The sequence below is a fragment of the Camelus bactrianus genome, chromosome 21 (assembly GCF_048773025.1).
Source record: "Camelus bactrianus isolate YW-2024 breed Bactrian camel chromosome 21, ASM4877302v1, whole genome shotgun sequence".
NCBI classification, from domain to species: domain Eukaryota; kingdom Metazoa; phylum Chordata; class Mammalia; order Artiodactyla; family Camelidae; genus Camelus; species Camelus bactrianus.
In genome coordinates this window covers 9,245,051-9,268,276 of record NC_133559.1, presented here as the reverse complement: position 1 = coordinate 9,268,276, position 23,226 = coordinate 9,245,051, and the positions used below count along the sequence as shown (strand labels likewise).

Here is a 23,226-nt window from a genome sequence, read left to right as displayed (position 1 = left end):
CTGAGGCCGTGACCAGGAGAAGGTGTAGATCTCTATCGCTTCCCCTCTGTGACAGCAGCAACAGGGTCGACGGAGATTAAAAGGAAACCCTCGGTTGTGATGCACTTTCTGTGGGGGTCTGGCCTTGCCTTGAGTGTCCGGAGCACCAGTGACGCTGAGAAGGCCAGACAGATGCAAGCAATAGGTAAATGTCAGTGTCTGTTTTGGAACTTGGGGAGCTGACACTGCCCACCAAAAGCTTTGTTCTTTGCCCAGAGCTTCTTACATAGGCAACTAAGAGTTCAAGTTTGTGGAAAATCAGAAAGGAAATTTGACTCATTAAATGGAATAGAGACAGAGGGCAGCCACCAAATCGAGGTGGGGAAGCACAGCCTTTCTGTAAAGCGTGACTTCTGTGCCTGACCGTAGGCTGGCACTGGTAAGCAGGGCTGCCTGGGGCAGGCTGTTTATTGAATGTGTCCTGTACGTACTGGGGATAAGAAGAAAGAGCTTTCTCTAGACCGACAGGGCTGCCTCCCCAGAACTTACATGCTGGCCAGTGGTCAACTAGAAACTAATTGTTTAGCTCCACCCTGAGTGTGGGAAGTTTGGGCTCAAGGTTTTCTTCTCTTGCGGCTACCTCCATCAATGTTTCCTCTGCAGCTGACCAGGCCAGCACGCAGCCTGCAATGGGGCTCTGCTCGGAAGGCCCCCACCTCTGCTGGGCCTCTTGGCACCTGGGATTCATCAGTCTCCTTCTCAGTGAGTGGCGTGGGCTCCTGGGAAGGGAGGGATGTCAAATAGAGCCAGCAAAGCTGAGCCCTGACCACGGGGAGGGCTGTTAAGGTTTTGATGTCTTTGGTAACAAAAAGGGAAAACACTCTGTTATCATTTTTCTAATGCAATGCATTTGGTTTAGAGCCGAAGGGTAAAATGTAAAATTAAAACGGCCTTTTGGTTATGGCAAGGCTGGGAACCCTGAGCTGAGACAGCGTTGGCTGCCTTAGGGAAACGTTTCCAAGGAGGTGAGGCTGCTTCTGCTGTAATAACAGGGAAGCCACGAGAGCCTGGAGCTGCCTGGGGAGAGGGATGGAGACAGAGAAGCTGGCTCCTGGGGACAGAGGGTGTCAGAGTAAGCACAGCCTGGCCCGCCCTACACACTGCCTGGAAGGAGCGGGGAAGTGAGCAGCTTTCACATTTGATTATGGGTCTAGATTGCTGTGTAACCTGTCACCCCAAAACTTAGTGCCTTAAACACCACCAGGTATAGGCTCACAGATTCTGTAGGTCAGGGCCCAGGGGTGCTTCAGCTGGGTCCTCAGGCTGAAATCAAGGTCTTGGCTGGGGCTGCAGTCAGCTCCAGGCTCAGCTGGACAGGATCTATTTCTAAGCTCCCTCATGCGATTGCTGATGGGAGGCAGTTCCTGTGGCTGTTGGACTGAGGGCTCCAGTTCCTCCCTGGATGTTGGCCGGAGGCTGCCCTTGGTTCCTCCTCACGTGGGCCTCTTCATAGGGAAGCTGGCAACATGGCAGCTGGATCCCTCAGAGTGAGCAAGATAGAGTGAAGGAGAGAGAGAGAATGGGAGCAAGAGGGAAGTTAGAGTCTTGTATAACCCAGTGTCACCGAGTGACATCCATCACGTCTGCTGTGTTCCCTTCCTGAGAGCAAGTCACTAAGTGCGGACCACACTCAAGGTCGGGCGCTTCACAAGGGTTTGAACAGAGGAGAGAGTAATCGTTGGAGCCACTTCAGAAGCTTTTCCTACAGTTATGCACATAATATGAGCCTAAAAATGTGATTCTGATCCACAATCTCATTTAATTCATGCTAAAATTATCAGGCAGGTAAGGAAACTGCAGGTTAGCTTGTTTAAGGTCCTGTTCAAGGTTACATTCTTCTAGAACCAGAACTTGATTCCAGAAATTGCTTCAAACTCATTTTACTGGTCTGTCTTCCTAGACTCCAGGGATTACATTATATGGATTTCATTAAAACAGGTTTCTGTGGTTCTCTCCTTTACTTTCAATGAAAAAACACATTTTCTGTTTCCAATGCTCTAGGCATGTGCAACCCGGGGGCCAATAGTTCTGGGGCACATGGTTCTGGAAGTAAGGATTCTGGAAGTCATGTTTATCTGCATAAGATCCAAGGAGGTTCTGTGTTGTTTCATGCGATCAAGGGATCAGAAATTGATCCAGGAGCCAAGATGGAGAAGGTCTCATGGGTCTTTGGCCATGAGTCAAACCAGACAGTCATGCTGAGCATCTGTGCTGGGTCAGCCACTCCAACCTGGGTCAGCCTCCAGGACAAGTACCAGAAGAGGGTCCACGTGCCCAACATGACGTCCCTGAAGATTGAGAACCTATCCATTGAGGACAGTGGGCTCTACCGGATTCGAGCCAGCTTCACTAAAGGAATAGAATTTACCAAGGATTTCTACCTCACTGTCTATGGTATGTGAACCCATCCCCTACCTCATCCCATGGCTTATCTCCTTCTTTTGTCCTAGGAGTGTCACATAGGCCCCACTTTGAAGGATTTCACTTAGACCCCAACCTTCAGACTCTTTTCTTCCCTAATTATAAGGTAAGTGTTAACTGTGAAATGTGAACAGAGTTGAGATTCACATCAGGGAGGAAAATCACTTCAGTATTCTGAGGGAGGAACATGGAAATTTGGGGAAAATGAGAATTTTTCTACTGACATTAATTGTTCTTTCTATAACTAAGGTTACTTAATTTCTGTATTGTTTCTTATTACTACTATAACAAATTACCACAGACTTAGGGCCTTAAAACAACTCAAATGTATTCTCTTACCATTCTGTACCTCATAAGCCAGACATGTTTCCCAATGGGCCAAATCAAGGCGTTGGCAGGGCTGTCTGCCTTCCTGGTGACTCCAGGGGAGAATCCATTTCTTGCCTTTTCCACCTTCAAGTAGCTCCCTATAGTCCTTGGCTGACATCCTCCTTCCTCCATCTTCAAATCATCAGGGACATTGGCATATTTTTGAGGTGTATATGCCTGCCTTTGGTATCAGGGTATGCCGACATTAAATAATTTTGGTGGCATTTCTTTTCTTCTATTTTTTTAATATGTTTATGAAGAAGTAATATTAATTTTTCTTTAGCTGTTTGGTTGAATTCACCTGTGCTGGTATCTGATCCTGGACTGCTCTTTGTTAGAAGGCTTTTGATTGCTGATTCAATCTCTTATTTGTTGTTGGTCTGTTCAAGTTCCTATTTCTTCTTAATTCAACATTGGTAGGTTGCAGGTTCTTAGGAACTTATCCATTTCTCCTAGGTTATCCAATTTGATGGTCTGTACTTGTTCATAACTGTCTCTTCTGTTCTCTTTTGTTTCTACAGCACCAATTATATTGTCTCCTCTTCCTTTTCTGATTTTCTTTGAGTCTTCTTTCCTTATATCTTAGTCTTAACTATCAAGGGTTTGTCAAATTTGTTTATCTTTTCAAAAAACCAACCTTTAATTTCACTGAATTTCTTTGTTGTATTCCTAGTCTCTGTTTCATTTATTTCTGCTCTAGTCATTATTTCCTTCCTTTGGCTTAGTTTGTTCTTCGTTTCCTAGTTCCGTGAGGTGGAAAGCTAGGTTGTTTACTTGATGTCTTTCTCCGTTTTTAATGTAAGTCTTTACCACTATAACCTTCCTTCTTAGTATTGCTTTTGCTGCTTTTCCTTAAGTTTTATGGTTTTTTTCTTTTCTTTTGACTCACGATGTTTTCTAATTTCCCTTTTGGTTTATTTTTTGACCCAATGTTTGTTCAAGAGTGTGTTGCTTAATTTCCATGTATTTATAAATTTTCCTGCTTTCTTTCACTTATTGATTTCTAGGTTAATTCCAATGTGGTTGGAAAAGATACTTGGTATAGTTTTAGTCTTCTTAAATTTGTTAAGATTTGTTCTGTGGCCTAACATACAGTGATATAGCATGTTTTCTGCATACATTTGAAAATAATCTGTGTTCTGCTGCTGTTGGATGTAATTTTCTGTGTATGTTTGTTAGATCTAGTTGGTCCATAGCGTTAATCAACTCTTGCTGTTTCCATCTCGATTTTCTGTCTGGCTATTTTATCCATTATTGAAAGCAGCATATTGAAGTCTACTATTGTTGTATTTCTATTTCTCCCTTCAGATCTGTTAATGCTTGCTTTGTATATTTAGGTGCTCTGATGTTGGTGCATAAATATTTATAATTATTATATCTTCCTGTTGAACTGACCATTTTATCATTATGTAATGACTTTTTTTCTTTCATGACAGTTTTTGATTTAAAGTCTACTTTGTCGGATATAAATATACTCTTCCCTGCTCTCTCTACTTTAAAGCCCACACTTTTAGGCTCTGTGTGCCCTTAAATCTAAAGTGAATCTCTTTTAGACAGCATATATTTGAATCTTGTTATTTATCCTATTAGCCACTATATGTCTTCTGACTGGGGAGTTTAATCTATTTACATTTAAAGTAATTATTGATTCGTAAGGACATATGATTGTCATTTTGTTAACTGTTTTCTGTCTGTTTGTAGTTATTTCATTCCTTCTTCCCCCCCCCCTTGCCATCTTCCATTGTGAAATGGTGATTTTTTTAATTGACATGCTTTGATTCATTTCCCTTTTTCTTTTGTGTGTCTTTTTTCAGATGTATTCTTTTACCATGAGGCTACATAAAACATCTTACAGTTATAACAGTCCATTTTAAGCAAACAATTTCATTCACAAAAAACCCTACATTTTAATTTCTACTCCACACACACATTTTGTGCTATTAATGTCAGAATTACATCTTTTATACTGTGCACTTATCGACAGAGGTTTCTGTTATAGTTATTCCTAAATCTTTAGTCTTTTAACTTTTATACTAGGATTAAAAGTTATTTATACATTATGATTACAGTAATATTGCGGTGTTTATTTCGTATTTGTCTATTTTACCAGTGAGATTTATATTTTTATATGCTTTCTTGTATGTTTAGCATCCTTTCATTTCAACCGAAGAACCCTCATTAGCACTTCTTATGAGGCAGGTTTACTGATGACAGACTTCCTTAGTTTTTGCTTGTCACGGATTGTCTTTTCTCCCTTCATTTTTAAAGGACATTCTTGCCAGGTAGATTATTCTTGGTTACCGGGGGCGTTCAGGCAGGCGGGTTCCCAGCACTTTGAGTGTATCATCCCACTCTCTCCTGGCCTGCAAGGTTTCTGCTGAGAAACTGATGATAGTCTTATGGGGATTCCCTTGTGTGTGATGAGTAGTTTTCTCTTGCTGTTTTCAAAATTCCCTCTTTGTCTTTGAGTTTTGAATATTTAATTATAACATGTCTTGGTTTAGACTTCTTTAGGTTCTACCTATTTGAATATGGATGTCCATTTACATCCAGATTTCCCCAGACCTGGGAAATGTTCAGCCTTTATTCCATTATATAAATTTCTGCTCTTCTCCATATTCTCTTCCTGGAACTCCCATAATGTGTATATTGATTTTCCTCATGGTGTCCCACAGACTTGCTTCACTATTTTTCCTTTTTTCACAACTGACTAGATAATATTAAATGACCTGTTTTAAGCTTGCTGATTCTTCTTTCTGCTTCATCAGGTTCACTGTTAAGGCCCTTATTGAAGTTTTCAGTGCCGTAATTGCATTCTTCAGCTTCAAAATTTCTGTTTCGTTCTTTTTTTATGCTTTCTATCTTCATACTGAAATTATTTCTTTGTTTATGGATTGTTTTCCAAATTTTATTTAGTTCCCTATGTTCTCTTGTAGCTCAGTGAACTTCTTTAAGCTTTGTTAGGCAGTTTGCAGATCTCTGTTTCTTTGGAGTTGGTTATTGGAGCTCTGTATGTTCCTTTGGTAGTGTCACATTTCTGTGATTCTTTGTAATCCTTGTAGCCTTGCACTGGTGTCTGTGCATTTGAATAAACAATCACTTTTTCCTGTTTTTAAGGACTTGTTTTGCAAGAAAGACTTTCACCAGAAAGCTCAACAAGAGATTCTGGGGCACCAGCAGCAGAAACATGTGAGATGCTGGCTGCAGAAGCATGTGGGATGCTGGCTATAGGGTTGCTTTGGTTACCATCTGCAGAGATGCTCAGGACATGGTCTGCAGGAGCATATGTGCCAGTTGCTGTGAGCCCCTGCCACATCTCTTTGTTCTGATCTGCTCACAAACATTCACCCATGCTGACTTCCCCAGAATCTGGGTGCAGCAAGACAAAAGTAGGCCTCCCAGGCAGTTTTCCAAAAGCATAGAGAAGGTGGACTCTCACTTTACTCCCTCTTTCCACTGTGGAAGAAGTCACGGGCCAAGGGTATCTCTATCAGCACTGAGTCATGCTAGCATGGGGTTAAAGTGATGCGGTAAAGTGAAACTATAATTCTTACCTTTTCATTGTGGCTGACCTAGGATTTTGTGGTCTACTAGGGTGCTTTAACCTTAAACTGCACTCCAGAACCCTCATAAAGGTCTTCTTGGCTGTGGATAGTTGTTAAACTCTCGTATCCTGCCATCTTGCTGGTGTCACTGCCTTCTTTCACTTTTAAGGACACTTATTAATTACATTTTGCTGATCCAGATAATCCAGAATAATCTCCATACTTCAGGTCAACTGATTAACAACCTTAATTCTATCTGCTACCTTAATTGCCCTCTCAATGTAACCTAACAGATTCACAGGCTCTAAGGATTAATACATGAACATCTTTGAGAGGTCATTATTCTGCCTACCACAGTTTGGAAATACAAGTGTAGTTAGTCCTCTCTGCCTCCTGTCCTCTGACTCAGAACCAAGGCACTGCTGGCCTCACTCAGAAAAGAAGCCATCAATCCAGCTCTACATAGGTATAGGAGAAGGTTTACACTGCAACACTTATTAAGACACCCATTTAGTGAACTCTTTCTTTCTGTAAAGTTCCTCTCTGCCTAGGAAAAAGTCCTCCTATGGAGAAAATGCCTTTTAGGTTTCCAAGTGGTTTTTAAACTTGTATATCCTTTGATTCTCTTTCTGTCTATACCACAAGTTCATGTCCTAACCACACTCAGAATTGTCATTCCTAGATGCTACCATTGTATCTCCCACAAATGTCTATACTTTTAGAAGCACAGGGCTTTGCTCTGGCCAGGGCTCCAATGCAATAATAAATGTTAAACTGTGGCATGCAATGTTCTCCACATATGTGAAGTTCCATTCTTTTGTTGCCTCCTACCCCAGAACCTGTTCCCCTTCCTGAGATCCTGGTTGGGTCACCATACATCACACCAGACTGTTGCAATATCATGCTGGAGTGCAGGGTTATAGGGGCCAAAAAGGACCTGAATGTGACCTGGGAGAGCAAGGGACTCCCCAAAGAACTGAATCACAGAGGGACATTGGGACCAGCCTCCAACTCCTGGACCCTGGCTGTGAGCCTTCCCCTGAGCCAGTCCAATGCCAACCTCATGTGTGTGGTCAACAACCAAGTGGACAAGAAAACTGCCTCCAAAAACCTTGCGGAAGTCTGTGACCATGGTGAGTGCAACCTGCCATAGGGGAGGGGCACTCTGAGAGCTCAGAAAGCACTGTGGTCTGAGGGTTCAGGGCTTTTCTCCTCACCTCTCTATTAGCATTACCTTCCACCCAGACACTCCATACAGGACACTGGGATGTACGTCCAACTTATTGTTGCTTTTGAATGTCTCTCACATCCATATTCCCCTCTAAACCCCTTGCCCCTGCTGGTCCATCTAGCAGCCTTCTAATACCTCTCCCCAACCCCATCCATCATCCACTTTGCATTCAGCAGTGTCTTTAGGAAAGTAAAACAAATTGAGTCATTTGTCCTTGCCCTTCCTTCAAGTCTGACTTCCACAACTCCCTGCAGAATTTTGGGCTCAGAAACTCCTCTGCCCACATATCTAGTCTCATTTACACATTTAACACTGAAATGCTTGCTTGTGGTTCCCAGGATGCATCCTGCTATTGCAAGCTGTTAGCTTCTGGACATGCTATTACCTCTACCATGAGCCCTCCATACCCTGTGCCTTTGACTTCCTGTCTTATTCTTTATGAAGCCTTCTTCTCAGTCACTGCCAGATTTGTGGGCATGTGAACATGTACTTACATATGGCCCTGCCCTAAGAAGTTTAGAATATGCTGTTGCTGTCTTGAAATTTTAATAAATTTTTAACAAGGGGTCTGTCTCTCATTTTGCGCAGGGCTCTGCAATGATGCAGCCATCCTGCCCTCGGGCATCCCTTCCTTTAGGCTATCTGTGGCCACTTTACCCTGAACGGCAAGGATTTGTTGCCTACATAGGCAAGAACGCCTCAAGAGAGGGGCCACAGTTTGTTCGCCTTGGAATCCCTGTGTGCGGCCTTTCATAAGATGCTGGAGGGTAATCACGTGTCAGCATCACTTAAAACATCTGTTACTTGGCCTCCTCTCTAGCCCCAGACTAAACTGTCAGATACATTTCAGTACATAGCATGACTCAGAGCCCCCTCCGACCCTCCTTGTCTACGGCTCCTCCCTTCCCTGTCCTCCTGCCTGCAGCAGCTGGGTGCTGGCCACTCCCAGGGGCTGGCTTTAGGCACAACCATTTCCTAAACATGGTGCCCCCTCTTCCGGGAAGGGGCACCCTGAGTATCTGGTGTTGACTGAAAAAAAATGCACAACTGAAAAGTTGAGAATTATGTTTCATTTGGGGGGTCTTATTGAAGACTTAAGCCTGGGATACAGCCTCTCAGATAACTCTGAGGAATTGTTCCAAAGAGGTAAGAGAGGAGCCAGGATATATAATAGGTTTTGCAAAAAAAAACAAAAACAAGAACTAGCAGTTGGAGCATCAAAAGTTTACTGCTAATTAAAGAAAGCCAGGTATCTCAGGTTAATTAATTTAGTGCTTTTCTGTGTATGGGAAGATGCAAGTCTCGACTTAATGAAATTATTCCTTTGACATCCATCTAAGGCCAGTATCCTGTTTTCCTCCATCCTGAATCCCCTCAGGGTGTGCCTTTGGGGATGGCTGCAGAGGGTGATGGCACAACATCCTTTGTTTACTAAAACAGCAGGTGACAATTTTTGTCCACACTGGTAAATCTTACTCATCCCTCAAGATCAGTTTTTGCTTCACCTTCTCTGGGAGGCCCTCCCTGGAGACATGTGTACAAGGCGTAAACTTCTATTGCACTGCAATCCCTCCAGTTGAATAAATGAAACTGCCCTGCTCCTCCCTCTTCAGCTTCTGAACCAGGACCCTTCAGACTCCTCCCCCTGCTCTCCCTCTCTCTCCCCAGGGCAATGGGTATCTCAAGTTCTACCTTTCTTAACCTTTCTTCACTCTCTGTGTGAGGGAAACAGGTTCACATGGACAGGCCAATGCTGACCCCCTGCGAGGTATCCTAGGGGCCATCACAGCTGTGCTGTTGATCCTCGGAAGTGGACTGTACCTTTGGAAGACACGTGGGAAGAAGAAGAAGATGGAGACTAGAAGAGGCAGGTCGTACTTCTCCTTCCTGGCCCAGACACCTCTCTTACCTCTCTGGATCCTCGGCTCCCTTGCTTCTGCATTTTGTTGACTGGGAATGTCCCTACAGAGGAGGTGGTGGGTGTGGCCATGCTGAGTCCGCAGCGGTGAGGGAGGGTACAGGTTTCCAAAGCCCAGATTCAAGCTCCACTCTGTCTATGACTCAGGTGCAGGATCACAAGAAGACCAAGACGATGCTGATGACAGCATCCAGTACGTAGAGCTGAGCCAGCAGGAATCTCGGGAGAGTACTTACCAGGTGAGAGCGGGGCACCGTGCTCTCCCAGGCCCCTCACTGCCCACGCCTGGGTTTGTCGAACCCAGTCACTGATGTTTCTGTCCGTGCTGCCTCTTCAACTCTTTCTGGACAATCAACAGTATTAACTAAGAAAATTGACATCTGGGACCAATGCAGTGCTGAGTGCTTAGGGGGAATTCATGAGCATTGCATGTCAGAAGCACTGGTTCTATGCTGGCCCTTCTGGGTCCCTCTGTCCTTCAGCTGTTTCAGGAACCCTTTGTCTTGTATTCCCAGGGTATCAGCAAGCAACATCTGAGAGAAAAGGGGCCTCTCACTACTATCTACAGTGAAGTCTGTAAGCCAGGTCATGCCATGAAGATAATTTAGTTGGAGGAAGCAGAAGAATCGGCACCCCTGGAACACCTCCAACCTGAGTCCGATCCTTGCAGACACCTGCCTCTCCCAGCTCTGGTCTAGTTCCAGCCGCCTTTTGGTCCGCTTCGCTCTGACCCTCATGGCCACAGCTACTTGGGCACATGTCATCACTTCCTCTGACGCCCCCTCAAGCTGCCCTCGCTCCCAGGATCCTCGCACCTGCAGCACGAGTGCTCTTTCTCCATCACTGACTCTTCTCCTGACACCCCTCCTCCTGACGCTTCGCAAAGCAGCCTCCCCGACTGTGTACAGGCTAATCCCCTCAGCCTCTGCTGTGTCGCTGGTGTGTCTTTCTGAAAACACGAGCCCAGGAGTGGGGACAGTGTAGAGGTGCTGACCATGCCACAGAGGAGGGGGTTAGGGCCTGGGTCTGGACGCTGAGTGGGGGGTTCATGGAGGAAGCATGGGTAGGTGGGAGCCTTGTGTAAGGCAAAGGGTGTGTGTCAGGCAATGTGCGTGTGTGTGTTTGGGAAAGAATGCCTAGCGCACATTCTACACGGGCAGCACCACCTCCCCCGGCACCTCCCCCTCTGACAGCTCCTCGGCCCCCGGGGGCCCAGGGCGCGGTGTCTGTGGGAATATGAGGTGAGCGCCTCTCTGCTCTCCGTCCCCAGGGGCCCGGAGCGTCACGTGTGTGCTGTCCCTCCACAGCTGACACCACGCACCCTGTCCTGTGTGGCTGCCCCACCTCATCAGGCCCCAGGCACAGTTTGTCACGGGTCGGGTCCAAACACACAGGCCCGTGTCCGCCACCTTGCTTTGCAGTGGAGACAGAGCTCATGCATGTTTTATACTCAAATTCAGTTATTTGCTCTCAGCAGCAATAAAGTACCAAGAGAGATGTAGCAATTTAAATTGTGCAGCGTTTCTGCTCTGTAGAATCTATTCACTTCCCAAACTGAAGGCCTCGGAGTGGGCTTGAGATGGAAGCTGTAAATCCATGGGTTCCCTCGGGCCCCTTGGCCCGTCCCTCCGCTCCCACCCGCTTCCCCGGTGCCGGTGCTGTGCGGGACCTGTGTGACAGCCGGCTCTTCGGGAGGAAAAGGCCCGGGGCTCCAGCACCTGTCAGTTTCTGTGGCGCAGACACCGTCGCTGCGGCTCATTTCAAACCCCCAGCGTGATGACACTGAGCACAGACGTGGGGAAAGATGCCTCAAACCAGCTCTCATAAGCCAGTTTCTGGTGTTCCCAGCACATCACTGTCTGGGGGCAGAATCTAACGTTTCAATACGCAGGCACATTTTTCATGCAGGGCTGCCGGGAAACACAGCCGGCTGTGTGTCAGGAGGCAAAGGCAGCCTCTTCCAAAGCAGGAGGACAGCTTGCTGAGGGCAGGACGTGGGTCTGCAGCACAGCAGCGTCCTAAGGGATTCACATGAGTGGTTTTAACTGTACCTTATTTCCCCCTTAAAACCCCCTTCTCCCCTTCAGTAACCAGAGCTAAGGCCTGGGTACTCCTCACCCACCCTCCTCCTTTACGAGACGGCCAGGCCCAGGCTCAGGTGCGGTGTCCCAGGTGCCTCCCCGTCAGCGTGTACATCCTGAGGGAACAGAATGACTTTTTGAGAGCCCAGAGGGCTGGGAGGCAGGACTTTGCCGACAGACAGACGTTGACTCCATTTCTGCTTCCCCCACGAGGCCAAGTAATCGTGGGCAGATGCTCAGTGGCCACATCTGTAAAATGGGACAATACCTACTTCCCAGGGTGGTTCGGGGAAGTAAGTAAACGTGGTGCAAAGAGCACCCAGCGCAGTGCAACCCCAGCAGGCACGAGGATGCTGCTTCCCTCCCCACCTTCCCAGGGAGCCGGCCTGAGCCACCGTCACACAGTGTCGCCACTCAGTGGCTGAGCTCAGAAGTGCCCAGAAACTCTGCAGCTCTTTCTGGATTTGAGGGAAACTGCCTAGAGAAAGGAAGGGATGGTGGGTGTCTGGTGAGAACCAAGACCACGGTTTCTGAGAGGCCATCTGCTGTCATGGAAAGACACTGGGCAATGGCATCAGGTTCGGGCAACAGCTTTGGCAAGTATTAGCTGTTTGACCTTAAGCAAGTTATTTAACTTCTCTATGCCTCAGTTTCCTCACCTGTAAAATGGACATGATTTCTGCGTCTTTAAACACTCAATAAGCATTTGCTGCCCTTCTCCTTGCTCTTGACCCCTCCTCCTGCCCCCCTTTCCCAGAATCTAATAAATATCACCCTCCTGCCCCCGCGGTCCCCCCTAGTAGTTCATGGCCTCATCTTCTCAACCCTGAATTCAGTGTTCCCTTCACCTCTGGAGGAAGGATCTCAAAGTCCACAGTCATCCACAGAACTTGGGGTCCCAAAGCTGTAAATTTTTACAATATTTCAACAACAGGGAGACTTGCCATGATACACTCATGCTGACAAAACTACGTCAAGGATGATATATAGAGTGAAACACCAAGGTATTTATTCGTAATAAAAGACTCACCAGTCTGGGGTCAGGTAACAAACCAAGGACCCTAGACACCCCCGTCCCATTAATAAGGGGGCTCGCTGGGCACAGACCCCGCGATGGTCAGGGTGGAGGCTGTTTCTCCCACTCTCAGGAACTTCCTGTAACTTCCGGACGCAACTGGAAACACCTCTCTGGTGGGCAGGTTGCTGTGACCCCAATTCCAAGGACACACACTGACCAGCGTTGCTTCTGGGCTGACCAGTGCGCTTCAGGCTATAAACCCTCCCTGATGGGCCCATGCCACTGTCTGCTGTCGTGGGAAAGCAGGAGATATAGAACTTGATTAGGTCTGAATTTCGTCTTATCTAGTTCTTACCAAGTGGCTCTGGATAAATACCTGAACTTCTGCGAGGAATCACAACACCGGGGGTATGTTCCCACTTCAGGAGTCTCTGGGTTAGTAAGCTGGACCCTGTGCATGCGCCCAGTGAGACCACAATTGCTCAACTAACTCTCCTGTTCCAGAATCCGTTCTCGGAGGTGGGGGGCGGACGCTTGTTCTCACGAATGGTTGGTTTTACCGCTAGACCAGGTTTCCAGGAGCGCCCCCTTGTGGCACCACATTTTCCTAATTTCCTTTGAAATAGTAAGACTCTCCTCAGGGACAGAAAACAACAGGATACTCAGTAAGTACCTCCTTCACCAACTCACTTCCACATTTTAAAGTTGAGCCCCTGAAGCTTATTTACAATGAAACAAAAATGTCAACGTATATCAGTCGTGCACTTGCCCCCACAAATGCTGGATTCTTCGCTCATCAGAAAGATATACCATTAAATGTATGCATAAACAGAGTAAATTTTACAGTGTGGCCAGAGGACAGGAACAAACAGGTCACGAAACAAGACAGGAAATTATTTACCACGTGCAGTAGAAAAAAACGTGAGGTTTATTAGCCCGCTCAGGCTGACATTACAAAATACCGCAAGCCGGGTGGTTGAACAACATTTATTTTCTCACACTGCGGAGGCTGAAAGTTCAAGGTAAAGTTGCCTTCAGGGTCGGTTTAGGGCACGGCCTCTCTCCCCGCCTTGTAGATGGCCACCTTGGCACTGTCCTCACACAGCCTCTTCCCTATGTATGCGCAGAGGGAGAGAGAGAGAGACATTCTGGTATTTCCTCCTCTTTTTTTCCCTTGGGAGCTCTGTTTCTGCATGAAAATTCAATACAATTTTTTCATAACAATTTTTTTATTTTATTTTATTTTTATTGAGGTATAGTAGATATATAATGTTATATGTTTCAGGTGTACAACATAGTGAGTCACAATTTTTAAAGATTATATTCCATTTATGGTTATTGTAAAATATTGGCTATATTCCACGTGTTGTACCATGTATCTTTGTGGCTCATGTATTTTATACAGAGGAGTTGATACCTCTTAATCCCCTACCCCTCTGCCGCCCCCTTCCCCCTTCCCTCTCTCCATTGGTAACCACTAGTTTGTTCTCTACACTCTGAGTTTCTATCTGTTACTTTTTTTGTTCTTTTAACCTCAGATAACCTGAATTACTTTCCTAAAGGCCCTTTCTCTAAAAATAGTCACATTGGGGATTAAGAATTCAATATATGAATTCAAGGAAGATAATTTAGCTCACAACATGGGGTAATCAAGTAAATGAACCTAGGGTTGCAGTGTCCGGGGTGGAATTTTGAGTGTGCAGCATCCTCACAGTGACCTCACCACCCAAAATAGCAATGAGATAAGACCAGTGTAATAATGATACAGAGGCCCCTCCGTCCCATTTGGAGATTCACTTAGAGAGAGCAGCCCCGTTCTCGCCATGATCATTGAGATACCAGCTTCATCAAGGAGCGGGCTGTGTTTCCCCCACTGCCTTCAGAATGATGTTGACAAACTCTTCATTCAATACCTTTCCCTCCCAGAGATGGCTCTCCCAGGTGCTAAACCCATCCATCAACTTAGATCTGCCTCTGATTTTCATCAAACCTGGGGTGAGAGCTGGCCTCTGCCCATGAGAATAATGTAATTCTTCCACTGCTCTCTTCACCCTTTCTTTCCCCTGGACCATCTGCCTGGGGAGTTCATGGAGGACGGAAGGCAAGCCCACTCCCTACTCTCTGTAGGGTTGGCAGATCTAGGAAAACTCATTAATGAGAATCCAAGCAATAGAGCAGTGCCTCCACCCCACCGTGGGAAAAGTATCTCCCACTAATTCCTCTGCCTAGATGTTGCTATATTTTGTGTTTTGAAATAGTTTTGACCCATATCCTTAAGCTTCACATCAAAGACCAAAACCTTCTGTTCTAATAAAATTTATTTTTCAAGTGCCTGAATAGGACTTGCACACCTGAGATACCTGGTCATTGTGTTTACCCCTGACCAGGTGCTCCCTGGCATATTTCAGGCAGCTGACCTTTATTGAGTGCCTACTGTGTACAAGGTGCTGAGGCTAAGCACTTGGCATGCATTATCTCATTAACTTTCGAACAACTTTATGAGATAGATATGATCAGATAGAAAAAAGTGAGGCTGCGAGTATTAGAATGACTTGTCCAAGATCCAAGGCTGATACACAGCAAAGGATTCAAATCCACATCCGTCTGGCCCCAAAGCATCTTTCTTGCCCTGTACTTCCAGTACAATCTCTCTTTTTTTTTTTTTTTTTTTTTGTCAATAAATGAATTAATTATTTACAACTATTTAAAACTATTTCCTTGCAAAATAAATGTATTCTTGCCAAAACTACATTGAAATTACTTACAAAATATTGCCCAAAACTTTACATAGGGGTTGACATCCTCCAGAGTTAGCTATCATTTTTAGTTTTTCAGAAGTGATTACCTAAATATGACAAGTTTAAGGTTCGTAATTTAATACATTAGAATTGACTGGCCTTTCGACCTATGTGATAGTATATTTAAACCATATTTTTATAATTAAAAAAAGCAGTATTTTGATTACTCCATAAGAATAGTCTTATTCTTTTAAATAATACTTTCAAAACATTTAATGGTGCTGCATAAATTCTTTTTTTTTCAATCTTGCTCACTTTTATCAACAGGCCTGTACAATAATGTCCATGCTATGATAAATATTACTGAGCTATCCCATAACAAAACAACAGACCCTTAGGTTTTCCTTGGCTGATACATAAGCTGCTTCATATTCGGGGAGAGGGGGAACAAATGACACATCCTTGAGTGACTAGTATCTTAGCCAGTCTCATTCCCTTCTAAAGATATTTGTGATGAATTTCCGATACATCAATGTCCTCAAAGGCTACTTATGTCCAACAAAGCAGGAAAATAACAAGGCCTTATGGACTTAGGGAGGATCTGTGTCTGTGAGAAGAAATCCCTCTCTCAATCCCCAACACTTGAAAAAGCTCTACCACCCCCAGCAGCAACAAGCGCACGTAGTATCCAGATCTAGTGCCATTCCCCAATAAACGGAGCTGGAGATCCTTGAAGAAATGGCTGATTCTCGGACTGAGGCAGGAAGAACACAAGATGAACCTAGAGTTCTTACAGCAGCGTAAAGTAAGGAAATTCCTAAAACAGAAATAATGGCGATGTGTCAAATGGACACAGGACGCAGCTAAAGAGCGCCCAACAGCCAAAACAGGAATAATTTGAGCAACAGAGTTTAAAGAGTAACTTTGGATTATAAAATAAATGTGAATAAGTTTATGCTGATACAAACAAATAATCTGTAAATAAATAAATAGAGATGAGACAGTCTCCCCCGCAGAAGAATTCCAATAACGTGTGAAGATGCTCCACCCTCGGGGAGTGAAGCATAAGCCCCCAGCCCTTAAGTGTGGGCTGCACGTAATGACCTCCTTCCAATGAGGGCAGTATGGGAAGCGGGGAAAGGGTAACTGCGCGGTGGATGCGCCTGACAAGCCGTCTCTTCGTCCAGGTGATGGAGGCCAACATCAACAGTGGGTCAGTCATGTTGACGGTATGCACCCTTGATATGTGATAAAAGTGGCACTTTGCCTCTGTGGTCTTTTTCCCAAAAACCTAAGCCCCAGTCTAATCATGAGAGAAGCATCAGACAAATATTAGCTGAGGACATTTTACAAAATGCCTGACTGGTATTCTTCAAAATGGCCATCAGAAACAGTGGGAGTCTGAGAAATTGTCCCAGCCTGGAACACCCTAAACACGCATGACAACTGCACGTACAGTGGGGTCCTAGGTGGGTCCCGGAACAGAAAGTGAACGTCAGTGCAAACTAACGACGTCTGAATCACTGTGGACTATAAATGTGTCAACGTTAGTTCATTCATGGTAGCAAATATTAATAGTTTATAAAATGTTCATAAGAGGGGAAGGTGTGTGAGGAATGCGTGAAACTCACTCCACTATCTTCCCAATTTTCTGTAAACCTAAACCTTTTCAAAAAATAAACTTTTTTCTTTAAAAAGTGTTACCCCTCCTGAGCATATATCCCTTCTGGTTACAAGAGCTCACGAAAGGTATTCAGGCACGTCCAACACCATTTCCGCAAAGGTCAGCCAGGCCTCTGTGGGACTTTCTTCCCCCACATACACAAATAAAACCCGAGTGAATCTACTGACCCCACGGGAGCAGAACTGAAAACTGCTTGGGTTCCGTCCCCGGGCCCCCCTCGGGGGCCAGGCACACGCTGGGTGCTCATAACGCAGGGTAAACACGGCGTCCCTGTTCCTGCCCACAGGGAGCCTCCACCACCGCGGGGAACAGACACGGAACAAGGAAGCGCCAAAAGTCGTGCTCAGATATCAGGGCAGCTACCGAGAAGGGAAGTGCAGGGCGCTGGGACAGGAGGGGGCACGAAGGGGCAGGGAGGCCTCTCTGAGGAAGGACCACTAAGCTGAAACCTACAGACCCTGCTTTAAGCTCGTTTGTTCTAATTAGTTCTTGGCAACTTGCAAGGTATATATGGTGTTCATATAGGGTTACAATGGGCTCTGGTCTTTACTCTGTGTCCCAGTAAGCAGGGGAAGATGGGGTTCACCCGGGCAGATGAAAGATCATTGCCTAAGTGTTATTCCTCTACAAAATTAATCCTCTTTATTGGTTTCTTTGACTCCAAAACAAAGCACCAACACCTCTTTATGATAAAACCTATGGAAACAGTAAAATGATCAGTGTTTGCCAGGGGTTAGCAGGGACGGAGGTATGAATGAGTGGAACACAGAAGATTTTGAGGGCAGTAAAATTGTTCATTATGATACTGTAATGGTAGATACCTGTCATTACACATTTGTCTAAACCCAAAGAGTGGACACCAAGAGTGAATCCCACATAAAGTATGGAATTTAGGTGGTAATGATGTGTCAATATACATTCATTTGTTGTAACAAATGTCCACTCTGGGGTGGGGGGGATGCTGAAATGTGGGAGGCTCTGCATGTGTGGGGACAGAGGGCGTATGGGAAATCTCTGTACTTTGCACTCGATTTTGTCATGAACCTAAAACCACTTTTTTTTTAATTAAGTTTTCTTTTTACAAAAAGTGACTGAGCACTGAAAAACAAAAAATTCAGATAATCTAGAAATGCGTATTTCAGAAAGTGAAAAAGCAAACCCTGATCAATTCTTTGTCTTTGGATGAGCCACTACTGTTAATCTGTGTACACCCTGGACTGTTCTGTGCATGCATCCATCTATATGTATCCATCTATATGTTTTTGCAAAAATGAGATCACAGAATGCATGGCTTTGTCATTTTTTCCACTGACAAGTGTATCTTGGGCATCTTCACTTGGTGATACGTGTAGGGTTACTCATCTGTCCTGCCAACGACATCCTTTCCTTCTTTAAATGATGCCCTGTTGTTGAACTTATTTATGTATTTATTCCTGTGCTCTCTTCTGAGTTTTTCTGAAGGGTAAGTTGAGGAGCAGAGGGTATACACATTATATATTGTAATAAATATTGTCAAGTATTTCTCAATTTATTATCAAATTAGAACTTCTCAACAGCATATGAGGGGGCCAGTTTCCCTAAACCCTAATCAACCATCAGTACTGTTCCTTTTTTAACTTTACAGATCTCCACGAAAATGGTTCATTTTTTAATTTTCGTGCCTTAAATATTAGCAAGTTTAAAAATTCTAGTAATTGTTAAATGGCCACTTGTGTTTATTCTTCTGACTCTCCATTGCCTCTCCACACTTTTCTATTGGATTTTTAGTCTATTTCGTATTTATTTGTAAGAGTTCGTGGTATTCCAGCAGGGGAGGGGAGTATAGCTCAGTGGTAGAGCGAGTGCTTAACATGCACAAGGTCCTGGGTTCAATCCCCAGTGCCTCCATTTAAAAATACATACATACATACATACATACATACATACATACATACATACATACATAATCTAATTACCTCCTCCCACAAAAAAAGAGTTCTTGGTATCCTGTGAAAATTAGCTGTCTACTCCATGCGTAGGGTAAATACTTCTCTAGTGTGTCCTTTTTCTTTGTTTATTCCTCTCTCATCTCTCCATCACAGACTTTGGGTTTGTTGGGTTTTTTTTAATGGAGGTACTGGGGATCGAACCCAAGACCTCGTGCATACTAAGCGTGCGCTCCATCACTTAGCTCTGCCCTACCCCCCTCCCATCAGGGACTCTGAATGGCTTTGCTTCGGGGCAAGGATGAGGTTTTGCGGGAAGCACGCCCATCAGGTAGGTGAGTGTCTCAGCCTGAAGCATCTGCAGCCCCTCAGCTCATTGCTAGTCCCCATAACTTCTGCGGTGCTCGGTTGTGTGGGGAAAGCACTGGGAGGGAAACCGTGATCGTGGTGAAATGCAATGTTCTGCGGCGAGCGGTGGTGAGGGAGCCTGTGGAGGCGAGGCAGTGGGTCTGTCAGCCGATAGGGAGAGAGGCGCGCCACAGCTTCAGGAAGAAGCGTCCCCACCGAGGTGGCCCGGCCTGGAATGCGCAGCGCTGACCCCACAGCTGCTGGGAGCCCCCCCCCCCTTACTGTGCCGCTCGGCCAGCGTCAGCCCTTCCCCAGACACAGGTCCCCCTGAACGCAGACCGCCCATCCAGGGCAGCCCCAGACCTACCGGCCTGCAGCCCACAGGGCTGGGAACAGCCTGCCCAGGAGGAAGCTCTACTGGAAATGAACCAGGTCTTTATAAAAAACCAAAGACTGGAGCAGGTTCTCTGAGAGGCTGATGGGCATGGAGGAGGCCATGGTCCCAAACGACCCCAGAATCAAAAGAAACTGTGGCAAATCCTTCTGGGGCCCCAAGGTCATCAAGGAGGAGGTGGACAGGTTCCACATCACGGCAAAGAGATGGCAAGAGTCCTGTTTGGCATGTTCTGCCTGAAAAAAAAAAAAAAAAACTAGGCCTATTAAATCTGTTCTCCAAGGAACACCCCACCTGGAGTTCAGCTCTTGTAATGACAGACCCACCTTTACATTCTGGGCATCCCCAGGGGGGTCCAGCTCCGACAGTGGCTCTGGCCTTTTTCATGTCTGGAAGGCAATTCTTCCAGGTGGTCTTCAGGGGATTTGAAAAGTTGTTGCCAAGGGAGTTTCAGTGACGCTAATCAGTTTTCTGGCTGTCTCCCCCAGGCCCCTGTCTGGTGGCAACCGACCTAAGGAAGGGGGCCCATCTCTAACACCTTGGGAGAGATCCTCAGTCCGGGAGCACTGGGGTTAAAGTGAAATCTGTGAAATCTAGCAGGCCCGGTGTCCCTTCATTCTAAATCCAGACCCGATATCTGGGGGTGTCCCAGGTTGGGGGTGTCCCAGGTTAGAGTTGTCCCACCGCCATGTGTGGGGTGTATAGTTATGTCTTCCAGGAGGTTTGTTTCAAATGTAATTTCCCAAAGACACAGCGATGATGTTGATCAGTACCTACTCCTATGCACACTTCAATATTTCAGCATTCCAGAAGAACGAGATCAAGACACTTTAAATGAAAACAGCCTATGAAGGCCATTTTCAGGAGCCACTTTAAAGCTCCTTGCAACAGTTTAATGAGGTGTGACCTGTTAACATCCTCACTGGGTTCATGAGAAATCAAGGTGCAGAGAGGTTGTGTGACTTGCCCAGGGTCACCCAGCCAGGGAGGGGAAAGCCAGGCTTCCAGCCCCAGCAGGCAGGCGCCCAGTTGTGCGTGCTCAACATGAGAACCAGGTGAGACGTGCCCAGCAGGTCCCCAAGCGCTGCCCAGCATTCATCTCAGGCTGTCTCCAAAGTGACCTGAGGGGCAGGGTTGACAATCCCCACTCTGCAGAGAAGAAAACCAGCTCAGAGAGGTAAAGAAGTGACGATGGAAAGGGCGTCTGATACATAATTGTGGGAGCCGGATTTACTGTTGACATGTGATCTTCTCTCAGTCCTTCAAAGCAGTCTTACTTCCAGGGATCAAAATATTCTCCCCAGTCAGGGCATTTCCAAATGAGCAAACCCCAGCACCAAGAAAGCCCGTGTGTCCCATCTCCCCTCCCCCAGGCAATCTGCCTTCTCTTACACTGTCTCAGGTGTGGGGCAGAAGCACCGCCACCCTAAGGCTGTTTCACCTTAGAAGTCTTTTGTCTGGATCAAGAGCTCAGATTTGAAACATGGGCTCCTCGGGGCCCCCCATTCCCAATGGCACCTACCCAACTCCTAACCCAAAATAATTCTCACCCAACCCAATCTGAGACGTGGCCCTTCAGGTCCCCCACCCTGATTCCGAGCCTAGACCTCTCCCACGTCAGGACCTCGCCCCTGGTTCCTCACCCAGATCACGGATCTCTTATCCAAAATGAGTTCATTTTGCCCAGGACTTAGCTCCTAATCACTGAATCCTGGTTTACATTTGTGCTGCAGTGCCAGCTATCAACCTACCAGCCCCTCCCTTTTGCTCGGGCTCTAGCCCCTCCTATCTGTTCCTGCGTTCAGCCTGAGTGTGAAAGCGAAAACCTCAGGCAGCCCCCAGCAGCACCGGCAACCAGCACCCGGGCCGCCCTCAAAGCTTCCTGCCGCCCTCAAAGCTTCCTGCCGCCCTCCTGACTAGTAGCACCTGGGCACTAGTGCCACCTGGTGGCTGAAGACCAAACTGCCATTAGTGATTTCCACCAACATCATGTCAGCATTCAAGGAAAACACAGAGAGTCTCTTGTGTGCAGCACCCTGACTACAAAGACAGGGAGCAAAGTCATTGTCCTAGAAGAGCCCAGAGTCTGGCAGAGAGATAGAAGTAGAAATCATTTCAGTGCACGTAGTGTGTGCAACAGTACTGAGGCTCTTAAGAGGCATTATCTTTCATCAAGAAGAACAGAACAGAACATGTGAAAACTGAAATAAAGCAGGAAGGCTTCTTGGAGGAGGAGCGCAGGATGACCTGCAGGGGGCAGGTGGAGCACGTGTCTTCAGGGTTCCTGTAAGGTTGGGGATCTCAGCAGAGGGGATGGAAGCAAACAGGACCGAAGAGGGGAGAACCGACTCCCTCTATGACCCCTTCCAGTCGTACAGCTCAGTGTCCAGGGGGTGGATGTGAGTTGGAAGGGGTGCTCGGTCACACAGCCAGGCCCTGAGAGGATGGACTTTGACAACAGGGGCCTGAGGGCAAGGGTGAGGAGCAGAATCAGCAGCAGAAAGCTCCTGGTAAACCATCCACTCAGATCAAGACTCCGCCAGCCAGGAGGAGGGGTGTGGGGAAGCCAGGAAATCTCCAAGTGCAGGGAGCAGAGCCAGCCAGGCAGCCTGGGGGGAAGGCCAGGAGAGTGGGGCCAGTGAGATCCAGGGACCGTGGACAGAGCCCAGGGCCACAGCCACGTCCACGTGATGAAATACACAGAGCAGCAAGACTAATGCCTCCCCCATCAAGACTTTGGGTCCTGGTCTCGCTGCAGGCGGGGTGTGTGGTCTCCAAAGGAAACGGGGACCCCTGAGGCCGAGACAGTCTTTTCCACTTGTGTCATCAAGCTTCCCACAGGCCCTTCAGGTCGTGGGTGCCAAAGAAACGTTTGCTGGATGTGAGGCCAATTTAGCTTCCATCTGAAACAACCAGAGAATTCCTCAGACAGGTATCACTGAAGATAAAGGGCCCTGAGCTCTGAGCTAACCTTCCCCCAGAAGGAATTCCATACCCCAGTCAGTGCTCAGAGACACCTGCCTGCTTTGAACTCTGCTCCTTGGTCTGCCAACCACCCAGTTCCCAGAGGTCCTTACAGCCAAAGCTGCCCCCTCCTTCCACCCCTGACCTGCTTCTCCCCTGTCCAAGCACGGCTGAGACCCAGGGCCAGTATAGGTTCAGAACTGGGGACAGTGACTGCAGGCTACATGCCAGGTGCACCTCTCAAACCTGAGCACAGGATTTCATCTATGGACTCAACATGATTGACTGTCACCCAGGACTCCCGACAGCCAGGGGCGGAACTGAACATTCTGGAGGTCATTCTGGTTTTCCTGGTCACCACCCCAACTGGTATTTGGGGTTCCTCCTCCTCCTGGGAGAGTCCATGCCCACACTGCAGGTTCCTTTAGGTCATTGCTCTCTCCTGAGGCAGAGGGCTTACCAGTGTCCCACGTCCCCCAGGTCCCTGGCCCTGAGCTGCCTGCACTCCTAGAAAGCTCTTATAAGTTGCTGGCACCTAAACCAGACTCTTG

General features: G+C 46.6%; 1 protein-coding gene and 1 non-coding gene across 3 annotated transcripts; both read left to right on the top strand.

Annotated features, from left to right (window-relative positions):
* Positions 1-624: 624 nt before the first annotated feature.
* Positions 625-11,034, top strand: LOC141574315 (SLAM family member 7-like). Of its 2 annotated transcripts, none has more exons than XR_012501213.1 (6): positions 625-741; positions 2,041-2,433; positions 7,211-7,507; positions 9,338-9,476; positions 9,671-9,762; positions 10,039-10,072. XR_012501213.1 is itself a non-coding variant. In XM_074349082.1 (6 exons), exons 1-6 carry the CDS (start codon positions 669-671, stop codon positions 10,129-10,131), a joined length of 1,083 nt encoding a protein of 360 aa, XP_074205183.1. In that variant the 5' UTR covers positions 625-668; the 3' UTR covers positions 10,132-11,034. The 2 variants fall into 2 exon arrangements, 1 of the variants encoding a protein (XP_074205183.1); XM_074349082.1 differs by having other exon boundaries at positions 9,338-9,472; positions 10,039-11,034.
* A 7,825-nt stretch (positions 11,035-18,859) lies between these two features.
* TRNAV-AAC (transfer RNA valine (anticodon AAC)) lies at positions 18,860-18,931 on the top strand. Its single transcript has one exon. It is a non-coding gene; the product is annotated as a tRNA-Val (tRNA).
* The last annotated feature ends 4,295 nt before the right edge of the window (positions 18,932-23,226 follow it).

What these genes read in the sequence shown, in the direction of transcription:
- LOC141574315 (XM_074349082.1), top strand. Translation starts at nt 669, where the DNA reads ATGGGGCTCTGCTCGGAAGGCCCCCACCTCTGCTGGGCCTCTTGGCAC. An exon ending in TTTCTACCTCACTGTCTATG is followed by an intron (nt 2,434 to 7,210) that starts GTATGTGAACCC and finishes CTCCTACCCCAG; the next exon opens with AACCTGTTCCCCTTCCTGAG. An exon ending in TGCGGAAGTCTGTGACCATG is followed by an intron (nt 7,508 to 9,337) that starts GTGAGTGCAACC and finishes TGAGGGAAACAG; the next exon opens with GTTCACATGGACAGGCCAAT.